The following is a 22,371-nucleotide window of genomic DNA, read 5'->3' on the forward strand; positions in this document are numbered from 1 at the left end:
AGGGCCATAGGGGGTGTGGAGTTACTGAGTGAGGGGGTGCAGGGACACATGGGGATGGATGTGTCTGACTGAATGGGAGAGGCTAGGGGCCAGCCAGAGTCTGCATGGGGGAAACTCCTAACAATCCCCACCCACACCCAACAATGCTTCCAGGATCACTCACAGGCTCTATCGCAGCAATTTCTTTCCTCTCCCTCAGCTCCTCCATTATCCCTGATTCCCTAAAGCCTTTGCACTGCTTCTGAGGGGTGCAGGAAACACATTTCTGTATTGTAGTTTAAATGAATGATTACTCAAAATTCTGTATTAAATGCCTAGTAAGAAATCTATTTGTCCAACATTTCACTAATCTTTTTTGTTGTCTGTATAGTTACAAACATACTTGCTGATAGGTATTTTGAAATAAATTACCAGAAGAATTGAAACTGGGAGGATTATATTGTGTTATCTTGACAAATAAAATATAGAATTTCTCAGAATTTTAAAATATGGTGTGCAGAATTTTTAATTTTGGGCCATAGAATTCCCTGGGAGTAGTCTGTGTGCTGCACTGGTGCCTGCTGAAGTAATTGAGTGGTATGGGAAAGTGACCTACCATGGTGGAAGAAATAAGGCAGCTCTCCTCAGAAACCTGTGGCTGAGGATTGCAGACTACCTCCAGGAAAGTTTCCTCGAGATCTCTGAGGATTCACAGGACATCCTGGTGCACATAAACAAAGTGTTCTGCAGGGCCCCCTCTGCCTAACTGTACAAGGGAATGAGAAGCAGATAACTCTACCTCTATTGCCTATTCCCTTACCTCTTCTGGCATAATTTAAAAAGAGTAAATGAACCGATATTTTCTTGTACTATCAAAGCAAATAGCATACTTACCAGAGGTTCCTTCCCTGTATCAGACTCGCCCATTCTGGGCTGTAGGGACTCTGGAGTCAGGAACAGGTCCTGGCTCACTGCGCCACTGGATTCCACAGTCACCTGTCCCCCGTACTCCTCCTCTTTCTCATTCAGCACCTCCTTTTCAATGTTCATTCTAGGGCCTGTGACTATGACTCCTCCAAAGTATCCACAGGACTCTTGAGGGTGGTGGTGGTGAGTCTCAGCCAAGGATGGCTTGCAGCTCTTTGTAAAAGTATCCTGTCTGTGGCTCTGCATCAGAGTGACTGTTAGCCTCCCTTACCTTCTGGTACGCTTGCTGCAGCTCCTTGGCTTTCATGAGCCACCCATGCAGGTCTCTCTTGAGGCCCTTCTCCCCCATGCGCCAAGCAATCTGCTCATAGATATCAATGTATCTACAGCTGGATCGGAGCTGTGCCTATAGAAACACGTGTGGGACTTCCCGTCGCTGGATAAATACACCAAGGGGAGGTGGGAGGTGATCCTGCATTTCATGGTGGGCTCCCCCAGTGCCGTGGTCAGCCAGGATCTAGCCCAGCTCCTCATCCAAGCCGGGCTGATGGAGAACAGTGAACCCAGAGAGCCCCCATGCATGACCTCCACCGGCTTCCAGTTCCTGCTGCTGGACACATCCTCCCAGCTCTGGTACTTCATGCTGCAGTACCTGCAGTCCACTGAGACCCGGGGCATGGGCCTAGTGGAGATCCTGTCCTTCCTCTTCCAGCTCAGCTTCTCCACCCTTGGAGAGGATTACTCGGTGGTGGGAATGAGTGACTCGCTGCTCAATTTTCTTCAGCTTCTTCTCCCCACTGACCCAGGATATCCACCACCTCCTGTGTACTCCAGGCAGGAGCACATCTGCACCATGTAGCAGGCTTGATCAGCTGGACAGTTCTTAGGTGAGCTAACAGGAAATAGAATTTGAAAAGTTTGCAGGGATTTAATGGGGAGGAGCATGTACCTGGCTGCCGGGCGGTGTTCCCTCTAATTTTTTACATCCATGTGCAGAATGGATTTTATGTGCACCAATATGGAGATGATGTGTGGCAGAAGTGGGGGTTGAGGGGTTCAGAGTGTGGGAAGGGGCTTGGGGCTGGGACAGAGGTTTGGGGTGCAGGGGGGGTGAGGGCTCTGGCTGGGGGTGTGGGCTCTGGGGTGGGGCTGGGATGAGAGGATTGGGGTGCAGGATGGGGCTCAGGACTAGGGAAGTGGGTTGGGGTGGGGGGATTAGGGGTTTGGGCTGTCTGTCTCAGGGCTGAGGTGAGGAGAGAGGACTCCCCCCCAGCCCTCTCTCGCCGCAGCAGCTTGGGACCAGGTGAGAGGTGCTTCTCCCCGGCTGCAGCAGCTCAAGCAGGGCTGGGCTGGGCCGGGGGAGGGACTTCTCTCCCTGCCTGCCTGCACAGCCCTGGAGAGCCCGCTGCGCAACCACACATGGATGTCTTACAGGGAACATAGCTGCCAGGCAGTGAAGTTCAAAATGGTGATCAAATCAGTCACCGTGGGGCATTGTGGGACACTTCCTGGAGGCCATTAAAGTCGATAAAAGTAATACAGTAGCTACACTGACACTGCGTTGACCTAAGTACTAGACCTCTCACAGAGGTGGAGTTATTAAGTCAGCATAGTGGGTGAGTTATGTAGGCGGGAGTAATATTTTAATGTGGACACTTACAGAGTTAGGTCGACATAAGCTGCCTCTCATCGACCTAACTCTGTGGTGTAGACCAGGCCTTGGCAATGCTGCTCTCCTGACTGGGGCGGTGGGAGGGAGTGTTACAGTTTCAGAGCAAACACTTAAATATGACCTTATAAAATGGGATATAGATATAAGCAAGATAAATGCATGCAGCGACTCACAAGCATTTCATAAAGTCTAAACACATTTTTATATCTCTAATACCTATTTTAACAATACTAACACACAGGTGAGCCAGACTGGTGTCCAGCTATGCATTTGTCAGTGTTCAGTGTGGCCTAGGGGCCTTGGCATGAGCTGGCACCTGGTCTGCTAGCATCACTGCATGGTCTAATGGCTAGGGCATTACCAGGCTGGGGGACAGTCTCTGTGCCTTAATTCCCCATCAGTAAAAAAGGGATCACTTAACTTCCTCTGAGTGGTGAGTGTGAGGTGCTCAGATACCATTGTAATGGGGCTATATAAATAGAGTGAGAGTGAGTGATTCATTATACCAGCGGTTTTCAACTTTTTTTCATTTGCAGACCCCTAATAACTTTCAGATGGAGGTACAGACCCCTTTGGAAACATTAGACATAGTCTGCAGTCCTCCAGGGGTCTGTGGACCACAGGTTGAAAACCACTGCATTATACAATCAGGTTACATTTCCTTAGCACTATTTATCCTGTGTGCTGAATGAGGCAGGGGTCCTGTGTGGGAGGGGAATCAGTGTGTGATCATGTAATTAAAGACTATATCATAATGCATATACACAAGGAGACAGAATTAAGTTGCACAGACAACCTTAATTCTGGCATTTCTTAATTGTCAAGCTCTTGACTTTGCTGCCTAAATTATCTTTTTTACATCAATTTTTTAAAATGTAGTAATACGTAGATGTATACAACATCACTACATGTGGTAGCAAGAGGAAGGACTTTGTATCCTGACATCTTTCAAAGCACTCAGCTCATGCTATACAGTACTGCATTATTCGTGAGCGGTAAAGATATATGTTCTATACCAAAATGCTACATTAAAAGAATGTTAGAGTTACAAAGCCAAGCACTCAAAAGAAGTTGGAAAGTGCTCAAATTAAGGTTGCCATGGAAGAAAATAGTGATCTGTGCTTGATAGCAAGCTTGATCTGTGCACTCAGACACCATCCACATGCTGATATCACATTGCACACCATCTGATATGAAGAAATAATAAAATCCTGGCAAGGAAGGTTTTTTTTTTTTTTTTTTTTTTATGTGGAGGCACTTGAGCCCTAACCAGATATGCAGAAAAATGTAGAGTCATATTGTGACTCAGGTAGGGTGACCAGATAGCAAGTATGAAAAATTGGAATAGAATGTGGGGGGTAATAGGCACCTATATAAGAAAAATACCCAAATATCAGGACAGTCCCTATAAAATAGGGACATCTGGTCACCCTAGACTCAGGGCAGAGTATATTCAAACAGTGAATTTGTTTAGAAGAGGCAGCAAATTAGACATCTCTCTAGCATCTATGTGATCTTCCTTCCCTGTGCTATCTGTAAATGAAATGTGAAATCCTTCTGTATTTAAGATAGGTGCATCGCTATTGAGCTATCTGCAATTCATATCACATGCCAGTTTCTTTATTTACAGTGGAGTAGAGGAGGAATTAATTAAAGATGCTAAAGAGAATCAACTTAATTAATTAGGAAATGCTTTAGCCAAGACAAGCCGCCACCCTGTTGTGGGAAAGGGTAAAAATCTGATTGAGATTCGAACTCAGAGTGAAAGTGAAAGCATCGATTTCTTTCTCTCTGCAGGCGAATATTTTGTGCTCTAGAAAAATGGAGAAGGATAAGGCAGGGCCATTGACTAAGGGTGTCCTATTCACACCAATGCAGAGGCATTATATATGCCAGTGCTTGGATGGTATATTACATATCCATCACTTCTCATTGGCTGTTTTTCCAGTTTAGAACAAAGCTTCTGTCAGAGTTGATAAACAGGCAGGCATGTGCATTCAATGTTTTGAAAAAGAACACACTGCAGTCATCTTAATCCCGTGAGTGCAAAAAACAAACCAAACAAAAAAACCCAAACCAAACCAAAAAACCTCCCAACAACAAACACCACAATACACATCCAGTTTGGATGTTCTTAGCCCCAAGTGTCATAGCACTAATATATCACACTGTCATACCAACATAGTCCATGTAATAAGGTATATTGTCTGTACGTGCATTAAAGGTTTTTCATACTGCTTAAACTTGGTTATCAATGACTGGTACACTGCATGTAAGTGGGGATAGTAACAATAGATTAGAGACTGGGAGGGAGAATTTACTTCCACCCAATGCAGATTGAGGGAGCTGTAGATAAGGCCATTATTCTCCTTTCTGGCCTGCTCAGTACACTTGAACAGCATATTTTGTTGTACTTTTATCTTGCTTTCATCATATTTATTCCCCCCTCTCCCAACTTCACAGCAGTGGTACTGAAAGCTGGTGTTGCTATCCCAAGGGAGACATTTTAAGTTAATTAGTTTGGACATCAAGCACCATCCAACTTTGAAGTATTTGGGATACAAAGCAGGTGCAACTACCTGAATACATCTAAATATGTTCCACTTTCTACGGGTGACACTGATAAAAATGCCCCTACTCCACTAAGTCCTGCTCTTTGGGCTAAACTGGTTTCATTTGCACTAAACATGTAGTGACTGTTGCAGAAACTTAAAATAAAATAAATAAAGACAAGGACAAACATGCTTCCTCTTAAGCATATTTAGATATGGCTGCCAACCCATCAAGTATTGTTTTGATAATTTTGGGGCCAAATTTTCTGCATGTGCAAAATGACACAATTGCCAGAGCTGGTCAGGAATTTTTCCATGATTTTTTTTTTTTTGGGGGGGGGGGGGGGGGGGGGAATACTGATTCATTACAATTAACTTATTGTGGGAAAAGTCAATGTTGATAAATTTTCTCTTCTGAAAATTTTTTGGAAAAAAGTTTTAAAATTGTCAAATGGCACATTTGGACACTTTCTAAATTAAGATGTCCATTTTTCAGTTCAAAAGACCTTCTCCTTTTTGAAGTTTAAAATTGATTCTCCAGTCCCGGGATTTTGTCTACATATACCAAATGGCCTATGGTACTCTACAAATAAAATTGATAATGGGCCACGTTTTGCTCTCCATTTTATCAGTGTAAAGAAAGAGGTAAAAAGAGGTGGGAGATAAAGGGAGGGTAAAAAGTAGGATATTTGCTCTGTTTTCACAATAATCCTGATAGAATTTGTTGTTCTTGTCATATGTAATTCGCTGATTTTGTATAATCCAAAAATAAGTACATGTACACTTTGTCAAAAGCATGCTGAGTGGTTGATTGGACTAGCAAATAGGCCTTGATGCAGAAATTCTTACTTAGTGCGTGATAGATAAAAATACTGTATCTAGAAGTGTTTATTCACCATAACTGAAGGGCCTAACTACACAAGATACAAAGCAATGGAGAATCAATTACACCTGTGCAAAGTGACTGCACTGTAGAAACATCACGTACTTGGGCAACACCATCAGCCAGGACATCTGGAACAAAATCAGTAAAGCCAGGAACACCTTCAGGAGCTTAAATACAGTCTGGAAATCATCAAAAAACACCACCAAAACCAAACTCAAGATTTATCAGCCCTGAATACTTTCAACACTACTTTATAGTGCAGAATTCTGGGAAATGAGAAAGTATGACATAGCTAAACTGTCTTCATTCCATACAACCTGCCTCAGAAAAATCTCAAACCAAGATCTATTGACACAGTGCATCCAAGAGGATCTGAGCACCATCATTGCCAGGAGGTGTTGGAGATGGATCGGTCATGTGCTTCAGAGGGAAACTGATTCCATCACCGGAATAGCAATAAGATGGACACCTGAAGGCAAGCGAAAACGAAGCCACTCAAAAACAACATGGCAAAGAGCTGTGGAAGCCGAGCTGAAAAACCTGGGGCACAGCTGGGGAACCATTGAAAGACTTGCCAGAAACTGACAGGAGTGGAGGAGCTTCGTCACTGCCCTAAGCACCAGAGGTGTAATAGGAACATGATGATGAAAGTGACTGAGAAGGGTAGTTAAATGTTATTTTATTTAACCATACTTGACTAGTGAAGGACCTGAGGGAGAGACTTTAAATTACCTGATCAGCTTGCTGTTTGGGGGCCGGTTTGGCCCCTGGTGAAAATTAGAGAAGTCTGAGGGCTCCTTTAACTTCTGGCCTCTTGCGCTGGCTCCTAAAGGACTGTTCCAGCTGATTCACTGGAGAGCTTTTGGGCTCTAGTCATTCTCTCTCACCCTCAGGCATATCCCTGATCTGACCTCTATGCTGGCGGGGCAAGAGTGGGTGGTATAGAGCTACCCTATGCCATTGAGGGGATTCTCTTCACACTGGGAGAATAAATTAAGACTCCAATTAGCAAGGTACTTAAGCATGTGCCTAATTTTAAGCAGGACTTCAAATGGACTACTCATGTGGTTAAAGTTACTCGTAGGCTTGGATCAACCAAATTGCACTTGCACAGGGACCCCATCTCAGGGGGGGCCCCAGCCACTGAGGGGAGATACACTTGGCCAGGATAGGGATGGGCTGGGGCATCATGCACAGTGGGCCAGAGTCAACAGCCCAGAAAGGGGAGCTGAACCAGCCCTGTGGGACAAGAGCCACTGTGGGGTGGGCTTCCTATCCTCACCCACTGGGATTTGCCAGGGGCAGGACCTGCTCCTCCTCCCCTCCACAGGGCTTCCATCCTTGGGGACAGGGAGTATGGAAGCAGGAGGGAGAAATTGCCATAGTTTTGTGGGGCCCCTAAATTCTTTAATTGGGTACTGGTTGGGTGTGTGCTTAAGTACTGGCTTGGGGGGCTGCTTTCCATCGGTGGCTCCTGATTTGGCAGTGTTTGGCAGGCACTTAGGGCAAATTACACAAAGGGCAAGGCAATGGAAAAGCAGGCCAGAAGTGATTTGTTGATTAGTTATGTATATTCTTGTTCTTAACATGTTAAATACAAATGCACTGGGAAAAATAAAAAAAATCTTTAAATTGTCCTTAACCTATTTGTTCTCAGTTCCCTCCAGAAGAGCCAGAGGAAAAGGAGAGAATGAGACTGTAGTGAAGAAACGAGGCCACAGCTGTATCTACTATACTTCCTGATGGGGTTAAGAGACAGAGCAGCAAGTACATTATTAATTTTCACTGTTTCATTGAATGAACTACAAAGACAGTTTTTCAGAGTAGCGTATATCCACCTAAAGGGGTGCACATAAAACTTATATCCCCTCTGAAACTTCCCATGGTTTCTGCAGAAATGATCTGTATCACAGTTTCAGGGCAACTGCACCTGGCTCCCCATCTGTGGTCACGTTCAGGCTTCTACCTCCCAGCCATCACTTCTCTTGAGCAAAGACCTGTTCCTCACTCCTTCATGACTGGGGAATCTTTAAGGCTGCATAGTTCTCTACCTACACCTCCAGCAAGTCAGACTGCGTAAACAGCCCAAGACTCTTTGCTTTCTCTTTGAAGCCTATGAACAGCGCAATTGCCAGCAGTTACAAATGACCACACTGCTCTTTCTAAGCAACTTCCTTTATTCTTAAGGTGAAAGCATTACACAGTAAGCATATTACAAACAATAAAATAACTTACATGTATGCTAACAACCTTTCTAGAGACCACCCCAACTCCATCCTTGGGCTTGGGTAGGTGTCAGTCCTTCAAATCCACAGTTGGGTTTTCCTTCTGGATACAAGTTCATACCAGGACACAGTCTGGGCAATTTAACTATTTCTTCATATAGCTTGGACTTTTGATCCCCAGGCACAGGAACAGGTTACCAGCAGACAGTCACTTTCTCCTCAGGGCATAGCTTCAACTGGCTAGGTTTTTGCATAACTAGAAGTGGGGACTTTTCCTTAACCTCTCTCCAGGGATTCCCCAGGAAATTAATTTAAGATTTGTTGTCCCCAAAGTCCATTCTTCTCTGGCACATTTTCAATATAGTCCTGTTAACTCCCAGGCCTCACATCTGTCATATCTCCTTCCTAGAGAGGTTACATACATTCCTGGCCTACAATAATACATAAACTTGTCATTTAATACAGTGGACTCCAAAGAAACTTAAACTTATTTCAATAAGGTTTTTCAAATGATATGGTAGGAACTTGCTATAGCTGTCACACTCTGAACTATAGATTATCAATAGGGAGTAAGAAGGGAGTAGGTTTTTAAAGGTATTTAGGCACCTAAAGATTAGATAGGTGCTGAGTGGTATTTCAAAAGTACTTATGTGTCTATGGGCATTAGTTGCCTACGCACTTTTAAAATTCCCAATAGGAATCTTTAGGTCTGCAGCTTTAGGTACCTAATTGCCTTGAAAAATCTGGTTTGAGATCCTTACAGGAAGCCTTCAATATCACTATTCCATCGAACCCAGTTTTAGCGATGCCATCCATCTAGAGGGGTAGTCCAGATTTTTCGTGGGTCGGTTTCTGTAAGGACTAATTTGCTATGCCTTTATGAGAGAATTCTAAATGTATTTCTGGTAGGATCTTATTGAATGCAAACAAACAAGTGTTCTCCAAGAACTAGCTCCAAACTCTATCTATGATTAACATCACTACAGTGGCATAGGATTTTACTGTAAAATACAGTGGGATTTTTCAAAACTTTCAAAACCATCTTGATGTTTTGGAGCTCCAAATTACTGAATTGGCTGGGAGTGCCCACTTCTGCTGGTGAAGGAGGTAGGGGAAGGAATTTGACTCTATGACAACTGTCCATTGTCTCTGCTACCATAGTGGGAGAACAAACCAATGCTAGACAATGGGGACTTAAGCAGTCACTTCTTTCTCAGACCACTCCTGGGGATGGTTTTTGTGTGTGTTAAGCAGTTATTTAAAACATTTTTGCTAACAAGTAGCTAGCCCTGGGATGCTGGGACCCCTGTTGTTGGTGGTGGTGGGGTGGCTAGTAGCTGATTTTTGGCAGCAGGGGAGAATGGCTGTTTTGGAGTGGGGGAGAGAGTGGCTGGGTTCTTCTGCATTTTGAAGGTGGCAACCCAAAGGAAGCCCCTATACCTCCCCGCCGGGGGCTCTGTGTGGGAAGCCCCCATCTCCCTCAGCCCAGGCCCGGGGGGAGGGGCAGCCCTACCACCCCCGGCTCCACCTCCCAGTAGAGGTCCTGTCGGGGCGAGCCTACCAGCAGGTTGCGGGCAGAGCCTGTGAACAGAGCCGGGCTTTGCATTGCAGCGCCGGTTCGCAAGTGGAAGCAGGCAGCTGTATTAGCAGAGCCGAGCCATGCTTCCGCTCGGGATCAGCTGACGAGTGAGGAAGTAGCAGCTGCAGCTGCTGAGCCCTTAATAGAGGCAGAGAGAGGAGCGCTGAGTGACTGACCCCCGCCCCCCCCAAAAGCAGAGCCCCCCCCGACTGAACCCAAACCCTGCAGCTAGCTACATTTCCCCCGTCCCAAGAGGGTTGCAGCTGAGGGGGCATAGCCCAGGCCGTGTGTAGTGTGCAGAGATGGCAGGGGTCGTGGGAAATGGAGCTCAAGTAAGTGTCTGTGTCCAGCTGTTTGCAAATCCAGCAGTAGCACTTTTGGCGGGACTTTCCTTTCTCTTCTACAGCGTGCGTGTGTCTGGTCCGTCTCTTCAGGGCATGTTTTATTTGTAGTTGGAGATAGCCCCGTGCTTGGGGTTGTTTTTACTTGTATCCCCTCCCTGGAAAGAGCCCGATTTATTTATTTATTCTGCCTCTCGTTGCGCAGAGAATTGCCCCTCTTCCACACCTTGTCTTTCCTTTAACGTGGAGAGTCTGTCTGGTGGTGGTACTAGGCCTGCCTGGCTATTTTTCAGTAACTTTTTAAAAATAACCCCCAACCAAACAACCCTATCCCTTCTTAGTTGCAATTAATGGTGTAAAGGGCATGTGGGGGCTGGGAGAAGCTATTCTAGAGAGGTTAAAGGTGAATCAAACCTCTAGAGTTTAGTTTTTACTTGTTCAGTGTTCATGCACGTTAAGTTACTGGAGGGGAAAAAAAATTGCACTGAAAAATTGCTTTAGTCACTTGCTTTTGCTGGGGTTAGACTCATGAAGTTTACCTTCACTTTATACTCCAATAAAATGTATCACTTACTTTAAATAAACTTTTATGAACATAATTGTCTGTCCAGGTGTAAATACAAAATACTTTTACTCCTGAGAGGTTGTTATTAATATATTTCTCTTACATGAAAGACCCATAATCTACTAATGGTACAAACTCCAGCTTCTCTCCCAACCCTCCCCCCCCAAGCAGTAGTGCATTGTTTCTTTAATTGTATTTACAATGGATATGTTTTTAAATGTGTTTCCATGGGGAGCACTTAGAATGTGTTTCAGATCCGATGTTGCTCACACAATGGTAGGAGAAAGTTGTTTGTAAAAATAAATAAAATAAATAAATCACATCACATGCAGCTGTTGTGAAATTAATACAGTGAATTATTGCTTCTAAAGACAGTTTACTGGCCACACCTATGGAGTTAAGTATAATTGTTAACCACTTCAGTACAGCTGTATGTTTTGCTGAGGCATTCCCACAGTCTGTCTGTACCTAGATATACAATATGTATCCATAGTGCATACAAGATTTGAAAAGGAAATAACTTTTTATTGCCTTTGTGTTTCTGTAAAACCCCTGATAGGTAAAATGACAACTGAAATAGAAGCTTCCCTTTCTGTGGCTTGTGTCAGGTGTTGTAATGATATATTGTCTGGAGAGCTCAAGAGTTGGGAATGAGTTTATGGAGCTTTTCAGATAATAGAAAAGCCTATAAATAAATAGGTCATGGGTCAAATTTCACCCACGTTGGTAGTGCTTGAATGTCTTTAGCTTGTGAGGGCATCTTTTGAGATCTTCAGCTGGTGTAAATTGTCATCTTCTCCATTAGCTTCAGTGACAATTTACACTTGTTGAGAGAAACCACTATCACCCTTGTCACTAATAGGACCCAGACTGTCAGCTAAGTTTGAATGAGCCACGGAGAGTGCATAGTCCTTTGACCTTTTCGAGGATGAGGTGTACAAAGAAGATAAATCCTACTGCAAGGGCTGTGTGCATGGAGGGAGAAAGCTCATATTATTATTGATTGATCTGTATAATTTTTTTATGGATGATTAGAGGACTCCCCTTTCCAAAGGTTTTCACCTGTTCCAAAATCACTAATTTCTTTAAAGAATAAATGAAAATATGAGGGGGGAGGGGAATAAAATGTGTTCACTGTGCTTACTTTTAGCAGAGAAACACATGTTCTTCATATTATAATGTTATTTGCTTATGGGGAGACTTTCAAAGGGGAGTAAAGAACCCAACTTCCATTGCTTTTCTGTGGGAGTCAGGCACCGAACTCACTCCTTTGGCTTTAAATTTCCCACTTAAGAATTAGTGTGTGCCCTGTTTTTTGATCTGACCTTTGAAAAACAAAACACCTTTTATATGAAAATACTACATCATTGTACCAAGAGTGCTTCACAGCTAAACATTTCTCTAATAGGATCATTCCTTTTACAGATATTTTAGTCAAGTGAATTCCATGTATTGCTTCTAGAAATGGTGATTATGCAGGCAATTGGCTAACTTTGCAGCCGTTGTAAGAAACTGCTTCTGTGGTCATTGTGGTGTGCTGTGGCATGGAATGGATGATTCTTCCTTCCCTAGAGGCTGATCATATCCCTTCTAAACTAAATATTTTCTTAATTTGAATGTGTTCTGAGTTGTCTGAAGTTTGTTTCAAAACATGACTCTCTTTCTGACATATGAATATTAGCTACAATGTATTTTTAATATCTGATTCTCTCTTCACAATACTCAATTAACAGGAGAACACGTGAGTTTCTAGCAGTATGGAGGATAATGCTCAACTGACTAGTAACACTCTCCAGATGTATATTTCTGTGGCAGTGAGAGTGCATCAGTCTTAGTATATAACATCTGCAAATTTTATGAAAAATCCTATTTGGAAACATTCTTCATGGAATTAATTACACTGTATTGAGTGTAACCACACTGCTCACAATGCAATGTCATTGTAAAATGGTCACAATAAAGGTAACTTGCGTTATGCTCTCCAGTACAGAAACTATGTGAGGAAAGTGTCACTTTCACTAGCTTCAATGTCAATTTAAAATGTGTGTTTAAAAAACCCCAAATTCTTCCCTAACTTATCAATAACTATAATGGTGTGAACATTCACAATAAAACCTGAAATATCACACAACCCACCTTATTTGGGGTTTTATTATAAACTTTCTAAACTTGGTCCAGGTTGGTTACCCCATATAGGGCACCAAACAGCTGTCAGATAGCAACAACTTTTGGTTACTACCAACCCTGATTTGGATTTGAACTAGAAAACTAGATATGGAAGGTTCTGGACCCAATTACTGATCCTTGGCATTTTCCAATCCCCTCAACCTTGTGAGTTTATAGGATATCTGGGGGAGCAGATTTATTGACAATAAAAAGAAGTCTTGTATCCAAAAGAGCAAAGGACTGAGACTTGGTCATTATGGTGCTCCACTCTACCTAGGTATTGCAGTGGGCTGGACAGCCACCATTCATTTCAGTATCTATGAGCAATGGCAATGTTGAGGGACCAGTACTTGAAGGCTGATCCTTGCTATGAAGGAAGTGGGGCAGGGGAGGGGGGATATGGCAGGGACAATAGCTTGTATTGATTCCTGGTAAATTGCTTTGAGCTGGAAGTAAAAACAATTTTGAAGAAATCTTATTAATACATTACTGGCATTACCATAGCACCTGGGAGTTCTAATGATGGATGAGGATCCTATTATCAAGGTGTTGCCTTTCTCCATAAGAAGCTTAATCTATAGTAGTACTACTGTAATCTGGATTCTTATAGTGAATGTCAATACTGCCTTTTGAATGGTTTGAAAAGTCTTTTCAGGAAGCATTCTTCCCCTGATGTTGAGTCCTACTGCAATGTGTGGCACTCAGGTTGGGCAGACACTGATACCCAACTAAAATTAAGTTGGGGAGGGGGATCGGGGGAGAGAAGGGAAATTCCTCATTGAAAAAGTAAGTTTTAAATTAAAAAAAAAAAAATTAATGCAAGAAGCTGCTTCCACTATGAATTCACTTTTCTGTCTCGGGTATGGAATTTCACCCTTGCCCTGAGAAGCTGGTGGAAATGTAAGAAATTTCACCTGCAATCAGATTTGTGAATAACTTCTTATAAAGCAAAAATTGAAAGTTTTCTACAAGTCTGTGAACCAAAGTTTCATGGAGATAATACCTTATAAAGGTGCTGAGAGGCTTTAATTAACGTTCTTAAATCCTTGATAAAACTCTGTGTTAATAGTATAATACTTTGCATTAGCATAATTTGAGCAGAATGTGTTGTCTTTACCCAAGCTGGATTTGACTAGGATACCGAAGTTTAAGATCCCTTCTGTTTTAGAAAGAATGCCAGATGATCCTGAAGGAAGTACAAGTGCTCAGGAGTTCATCATTCTTGAGGTATCTTGCTCCCCCCATGCAAAAAATGACAGGGAGAGGAAGGGCAGAGTCTAAATGACATGTATTCCCATTAATTTTAGGAACCCATCTGGTTACCAATACATAGGCTCCATCAATACAGAGGCTAAAGAATATGGAAATGTCACCACGCTTTGGGAGCATGCACTCGGCCTGGTCAGAGAGAGGTCAAGAGTCGAATCTTCAGATGGGTTGAGCAAATTAGGCCTTTAGTGATTTGATTGAGGCCACACAGTGAATGGATGCTAGAGCTGGGATTAAAATAGATATCTTCTTACTCCCAGTCTTTTACTGTGTCCCCTAGACTTGAGACCACCAAATTCCCCTTTTATTTCTACTACTGAAATTATCCTTCACTTGCTGTCCCGATCTCTTTTGTGATCTTGGGGGCAAAATCGTAGTGTACATTTCACCTCAGAGCTGCGTTTCAGTGGTGGATTGACTGAATCATCTATTTATTAAAATAGATACATGCATATGCACAGACATCTAGTAAAGTGCTTTATGGTCCTTTGGGATGAAAGGCATACAAGTAAGACATATGCATGTAAGATGATATTTATTGTGGTTTTTTTTTTTTGTTTGTTTTGTTTGTTTTGTTTTTTTAAAAGAGGGCTTCCAATATTTCCAAGTTAATAGGATGTCAGCTATTCAAAGAAATCCCTTTTCTTCTTCCTCCTTGTAGTTCTAAAAGGCAAGTCTGTGTCTTGGTACTAGAATTTATTGCAAGAGCCATGATGAAAGATGTCATGAAGAAGAGGGAAGAAATTGCTAGGCTGAACTTTGAGGTCTCTATTGTTCAGCTCATGTATTCAAAGTAAAAAATTACTTCACTGTAGTCAGCTATCTTTCTCAGTTGAAGTTACTGAATAAGAATGAATTAAAGGGGATGCAATATTGTTTTCTCAGATTGCAGGCATTTTAAGACTGGATGAAACACAGGGGTGATTTGTAAAGGTGAAGAATACATTGGCAAGTTGTCCCATAGGGTTGATTATATTTCAGAGAACATGAAATATTATCAAAACAGAACATGAATTACTTTTGTTGTTAATTTGTTCCTTATCTGGAATTTTAATGGTTGGGCATTTTGTAGACCAACTGTAAAGGGGACTCTAACTTAGCATTTCAATTGGTTAGAATTAAATATTGTGAGACCCAACTAAGCAGCAAGTTATCGTAAAAGGCAGGATTCCTGCAGTGCAAAACTTACAAATGTCAGCTTTTATTTTTTTCATAATTCTATTGATTTTTAGTAGCTAGTCAGGATTGCCATTTCCTCAGTGTAAGTGGCTTACTGGAGAGATGATCCAGCCTAGATCTAGAATTCATTACAGCTAATGTCTGGCATTCCTGCTCTTTGTTTTAGGTCTCATTCCTTCCAAGACTCCCCACTAAGACTTCAACCACAATTTTTGGAGTGTAGCAGGATATATAAACATTGCCATCCTACCGTGTGGGGATATTGTGGAGGTATCATTGGCCACTTCATCCTGGCTCAGAGACAAATCCTAGTAGCCTACGTACTTTGCTACCAACAGTTTCCCTAAAAAATATTATAAACAAGGGCACGATATTATCTGAGCACAGGACTGTGAACCAGGAACTTCTGAGGGGTTAGCTTAGTTTTGGAGCTGATTTGCTATGATGTTAGCTTCGTTACTGGTAATTGGCAATTTACTTGGCCTTTCTGATGTTTCACGGTTATACAAATGGGGATAATATCTGCCTCAGGGATGTTGTGAGGACTGACTGACCCTACAGTGCTTTGAAATTCTGGGCTAAATTTTCAGAAGTAACAATGATTTTGGTTCATCACATTTTGGGTGCCTGACCTGAGATGCATCAAAGGGTTTAGAAAGTGTTGAGCCTTCTGAAAATCAGGTCCATCTAAGGTGCCTCAAATTGGGCACCCAAAAATCCTTATTCACTTTTGACCAGTATTAATGGGAAATATTATATTCTAAATTAAATTACTAACATGCCAGCAAACATAGATTTCCCCAAGGTAGGAAATCCCAACCCAATTTACATTCGGCTATGAATTAATGACTGTTAAGCTGATCATAGCGGGAGAAAAATGAGACTCTGGGTGGAGTCCATTGCATTGAAGCTGATGTAGCTTGGAAGGTGGTAGTGACTGTTGTTGTTTTATTTGCCATGTCATTAGATCAATGAGAAGAAGCAGTATGAGAAATTATAAATTGTTCATTTATTAAATAGTTCCTCTTTTTAATTTGCAGGTGTCCTACATTAGTCAAGATTGCAAAGAAATTCCAGAATTTCTAGGAAGAAAATATGGAGGTATTGCAAAAAGGCTGGACCTCAGTTTCAACTTGTTAAGGTATGTGACGATGTTTGGTTTCTCAAGTGCAGTATGAGCAGAATTAGACTGTGCTGCCAAAAGTGAAATATTTTCCACCTTTTCATATTTTCAGTTGCTATATGCATGTCCTTTCTATTGGATAAGGATAAAAAAAGTACATCAAATTGTCTTAATTGTTATCAAATCATATTGCTATTTTAAAATAGTGGTACTGTTTTTATAGACATTTATCTTCTATTTAACACATTTGGTATGCATGGAGGAATAATGAACAGGTAAGTCTATCGAAAGCTTTTAGCATCAATCCAAATAATACAAAGTGCAAAGTTTTCATTGTTTTTATTTGCTCTTTGCTGGAAAACAAGCAAAACAACATTTTTCTGTGGGGAGAAAAAATGGAGAACGAGTCCAAGAGTGCTTCACCAATAGCAAAGTTACAAGTAAGTGTGCTCTCCTTTACTCCATCTTCTTTGCATGTTTACAGTTGTGATCTTCAAAGTTCTGGGATATTATCTTCCCAGATGGTGTGTTAAAATGAATTAATACAATCTAGGCATAAATTTTTTTTTTAACTCTTAAAACAAAACTCTTCTTATGAAGAAGGCCTCTAAAATTTAATTCAACATAAAGAATTCCATAGGATTGTGCAAAAAACCTATTGAAAAGAGACATTTTTCTTTAACCTGAATTGAATATTACAGCAGTTTTGAATAGAACCGATTGACTTCATCCTTAAGTTTTACTGGGCTGTTGTATAAAGGTTACACTTTCCAAATTTGGAATTCCAGTTTACTTTGGCATAAGCAGGTTTTTTTTTCCAAATGTGGTAATGGTCTTATTTTCATGGGCTTCAATTGGAGCAGACCCTAAACCTACTTCTAAAAATTTTCAGTTGAAAGCAAGACTGTAGAATCTTGTTCTTCTAATAAGTGTTAGCTATTGTTTGTAATTTATTATAGATGATATCCTGTTTCACTGTAAACTCTGAAGGACTGATTATGATCTCAGATACGCAAGAGATAGAGGAGCAAAGCAGGCATTGAAGAACAGTCTGTGCATTGTAAATACTAATGACTCTTATCTAACATTCTACTTACTTTCACTGAGAAGGATGTCCTCTAAACCAAAACAAACTGTGAACATGAAACACAAATTTGTTAATGGGATTGTACAGAAACTGCTGTTGCTTCTCAAAACACTTCTAGTGTTCCTCATGTACACGTGTTTAATGCTTAAACAACAGGATTACTCTTCTGTTCTTGGATTTACCGAAGTAATGGACCTGGGCAAAGACTTTGTTCTTTGTGTTTTGTAGATTTTGAAGAGTAATTCCTTTCAAACATTTCAGTTTATTCCTGACATATTTAAGCAGCACTCATTTGTAATATAATCTTAAAGAAGATTTTAACAGGCACAAAGTGCACTGAAGTTGCCAATGCATTGGGGGGACACGGGACCCTTCGCAATACTCTTGAATAGTATCCTCGCTAGGAGGGAAATCCTCTTAGGGAAGAGGGAGAAAATAGATAGTAGACCTCAAATGGACTATGAGGTAAGTCTGTTACCCTAAAATCTACCCATTTATCTCCTTGCTCACCTTCGATCTAGGATAGTGACACTTTGTGATACCATTCAAAAGGCTTAATCCTGCAGTGGATGGAATGAAACTGTAATCACTAAAACTGTGAGGACAGTTGGCTGCTTGCAATGGTGGAAATTAAGGCTTACGTTGAGAAGGAAAATGGCTTCTCCTAGTCACTTTTGGCATTTAGTTTATTTTAACAAGAGAAGCAAAAGAATAAGGTCCCCTTGTTTATTACTGTTTGAGCCACGATAGAAATACATATTCACATACAATCAACACTTGTGGTGTGATGTGTCAAGTATTACTGTACTCTGAAAACCTAGTGTATCATTGGTTATAGCATAAGACCAAAAACAAGTTTGTGAAAGTTCATAGCCTTAAGTGATGTGTGTTTGGTGGGGATATCATGGGCTTTGGCTGAAGTAGTTTTCAACAGTGAAATCTTTTTCTTTCTTAAACAAATTTCATTTGCTTGAAGAACTGACAGTGCTGTAGTATAGTGAGGAATTTTCTGATTTAATAATAGTGATTTTATTAGAAAATGTAAAAAGCCTGATTTGGTCTCCTTAAAAGCCATTTTTGGGGAAATGAGGAAGGAATGCTAAGATACAGAAAGTTTCTTTATTGAGATTTAGCTTGATGGGAGAAAATCAGTCAGTCCACAGAAGACTGGAATGGTATTGCATCCTGTCAAGGGGTCATAATAAAGATCAGGGGAGTTTTGTGTTCTGCTGGCAGTTTAATTTTATTTCTGTCTTGTAATTTATGGCAGGGTGCTTTCATTTGGGATAATCCTCCTTTCTTTTGTATACAAATCTAATAACAGTTCTTGAACTTTGCATTTTGACCATCGAGAGATTATTGTATCAGAAAAGGAAACATCCCATATCTCATATAGAAATGGCTGATATAACCGGAATGGTGGTTACCATCTGCTAGACAGTTAACTACTTGAATGCTTGCAAATTTATAGATTTTTTTTTTTTTTAAGCATTTGGTGTGCATTAAAGATTATAGGATGGGGAGAAAACAAGAAAGAGATCTGATAGAAGAAAGCTGTTAATTCAGTTTATATTGCGAATGAAACAAATGGTAGTATGTGATTGATTAGGGCCCAGTCCTATTTTTATTGAGGCCATGGAAGCAAGGCAAGGTGTAGCTTGCTAAGGGATCATCCTCACACAGTAGACAAGATGCCTTAAGAGTTACATGGCCAAAAAGGGTGATAAAAGATGTCTCTCAATCTAGCAATAAAAGTAAGACAACTTAATTGATGCATTACAATAGGAAGCTTTGTTTTTTAAAACTAAATTACTTGCAATCACATCTTATTTAACATCACTATGATAAAACTAGTCAGTGAAAAATAGCATTAAGAGAAAAATATCTATTAAACATAATGATGCTTGCAGCTATTTTCTGCTTTATCCTCTGAGAGGATTAGGCACTGCTGTTTGACCAGGTGACATTCGATTGCCAGAAGCAATGGTGCAGATTCCAGACTTGTGAGTTCTGGCATTGGATTCTCCTCCAGTCTCTTACATTCATCCAGGAAATATAACTTTTTTGTAGGAAGCTAGATTTCTAATATACTGTGTAGATATTGCAAAATGGCTTCTATTATGGTGAATGTGATGCATTAGATGACTTGTTTCTTAATAGAGAATATTGTGGCTTCTTCAACAGTGTTTTTTATCAGTGAATTGTGTAGGTACTGACTGGCAATATACGGTAAATAACTTCACAGCAGACATGAAGACACCAGGTAGGTGAGTACCTAAGTTAATTATTCTTGAGGCCTTTGACGAAGTAAATACAGCGTCTGTGCTGTCAGTGGAAAGTAGGTGAAAAGCAAGTGGTGTTTGGTGATAGACTGACAAACATGATACATTCAAGGAAGTAGGGAAGGATCAGACAAGCATGCTGGTTTGTAATAAAGAACGGTAACTCAGAAAGTAGCTGTGAACAGAACTTGCCGCTATCATGATGTCTGTTGTGCACGTCTCTTGGAAATAATTGTTAATGAGATGGAAAATGAAGTTACTTTCCATTCGTTTCTTTGGTTCTTCTCAATTCTGGTTGGGATGACAGTCCCGTTTAGGTCATAACTTTAAAAAAAAAAAAAAAAAAAAAAAAAAAAAATTCAGATCAGTTCAGCTGACTCTAGAATGTTTTTAAGAATGAGATATAACACATTATTAAAGATCCTTCTGGTGCTTGGCTGGAAATAAGCTTTTAACTCTAGGTGGTGTTTCTTTTTGTTGTTATGATATTGGGTTTTTAAATTTCCTATATGTTCATCTGGACTTGAAATTCATACACTTAGAGTTGGGAATGACAGTTTTTCTTGTTAGATATGTTTACCACTAGATTGGTGTGGGCATCTTCTGTCATATAACCTGAGTGTGACAGCCATTTTGAATCTGTGTTGGGGTGGAGGTGGGAGTGGTAGAAGAAGGATTCTTCAATTTCTAGCCTTAGAAATGAGCTATTTTCCCCCACAGTAATGTTTAAATACTCCATTTGACAGCAAAACATGTGTGTTAGTCATGGCTGCTGAATGAGAGCACAATAAACTGTTCAGTCCATAGTTCTCATATGTAGAAAGCAAGTGTACTAGTCTTTATTTGAGACAAACAATGTAGGGGGCAACAGCTGAAATGCAAAAGTAATGAGGCATTGTTTTGTTGAAGAGATGACCGCTGGCAAGCTTCACTGAAGTGGGTTTGAAGGAGGGTAGTTAATTGGGGGAGCTGGAAGCCGGAAGTTGCCCCTTGTGTAGGGGTTTTCCTGAAAGGAGATAGTAACTAAGAGCTGAGAATGAGACAAAGTAGCAAATAAGCAGAGAGGAGACAATGAGAAGGAAGATGAGAAGCAGAGAGGATACAGGAAGATGAGATGTAGGATGAAGTGCAGAGACCTGTAGATAGTAACCATCCATCGGGTACGTTTTATCAGCTTGAAGAGAGGGAAAAAAATTGGAAGTTTGATTTACTGTTTCAGCTGAGTCTGTCTGTGCTAGTTTTCTCTTTTTACACTAATGATTAAATGGATTCTGGTGTTTGGGTGACATGATCTGTATGGGTGCCATGTTAAGTTAAATAATATTGCTGATAAGCCAGTCTAATTCTTTGCTCAGTGTTTGAAATTTGTGGATTTCCTCCCTTTTTCCTTTCAGAAATTCCCTCTGGTTTTAATTGCTGAAGAGGAGGGAAGGGTATTTCTCAGCTCTTTGCCAATGAAGGAAGATTAATCCCACAATTGGGCTTATTGAGATATATCTATATCTTCCCCACCTCCCCAAGATGCAGATTTTCTGCTGGGAGTATGAATAATTTATACTGCCAATAGCCACTGTTGTGCTGGGTGGGCATGTATGCAAAAATATAGCCCTGAACCCTAGTTCTTACTCTAGAATGCTCCTCCATGACTCTTATGGCTTTTGGGCCTGTGGAGTGTTGTGTCCGTGGGCTATGGTGGGGAGCAGGAAATTCTTTGCCTCTGTGCTCCTCTTGCCTGCATGTATGTGAAAGTTCAAGATAGAATCTGTCCCCCATTTTAGAGGGCATGTTCTTCTTAGCTCCAAGGAGAGTTTTATATTTATTTCTGCCTTTTTCCATCCTGCCATTGTTGCTGAAATAAGACGCAGAACAGGGAGATGAACAACATAAGTTTAATAATAAAAAAAAAATCAAGATAAAGCATGACTTGAGACTGATCTTTATAGCGTTTAGAAATGTTTAAGAAAATGCACTATTGTTAATACTTTTTGATGGGTTTATTTATAAGGTAGAGAAATATTTTCACTGTAATTGGGTAACTCTTAATAGTAGCAATTGCATATTTATCAGTGTGAGGGGCTGTTATTAATGTAGCTGTCATGCACAAACACATTTCTTCATTAAATCCATTTAGTATGTGCATTATTCGGTCTAGAATGTCACCAGGACATCAAAGCCCCCTTAGGCATAAGAGCACAGTGCCCTGCTGTGGCTGCAGAAAGGGCTTGATCAATAAATGTAACATGTTAATGCAGAGCAAATAGAATAAAAGATTTCTTTGACAAGACATGAAAAATCACCTTGTGGCAGCTGGCATGGTGATGCCATTTCAGCAGAGACACTAGCAAAGTTGATCTGACAAGTAAAGAGGAGAGATGATGGTTATAAGGTGCTTTTGTTTCAAACTTCTTTCTTGACCTGTCAGGATTTGAAGGAGCCTGAATGGCCCTTTTTTGTCATGTGAAAATTGTAGACTTAGGCAGTTATGAAGCAGTTATCTCTTCTCAAATTGTGAATGCTGCTGTTTAATTGATTCACTTAG

At 40.9% G+C, this 22,371-nt stretch overlaps 1 protein-coding gene across 1 annotated transcript in view; it reads left to right on the forward strand.

Moving 5' to 3' along the window:
• Positions 1-10,030: 10,030 nt before the first annotated feature.
• Positions 10,031-22,371, forward strand: part of LRMDA (leucine rich melanocyte differentiation associated) — a 931,157-nt gene continuing 918,816 nt past the window's right edge. Inside the window, exons 1-2 of the mRNA XM_054033284.1 lie at positions 10,031-10,152; positions 16,381-16,481. Coding sequence (XP_053889259.1) covers positions 10,123-10,152; positions 16,381-16,481 — 131 coding nt within the window. The 5' untranslated portion in view covers positions 10,031-10,122. The remainder of the gene's footprint in view (positions 10,153-16,380; positions 16,482-22,371) is intronic.

This window comes from Malaclemys terrapin, chromosome 7 (assembly GCF_027887155.1).
Source record: "Malaclemys terrapin pileata isolate rMalTer1 chromosome 7, rMalTer1.hap1, whole genome shotgun sequence".
Classification (NCBI taxonomy): Eukaryota; Metazoa; Chordata; order Testudines; family Emydidae; genus Malaclemys; species Malaclemys terrapin.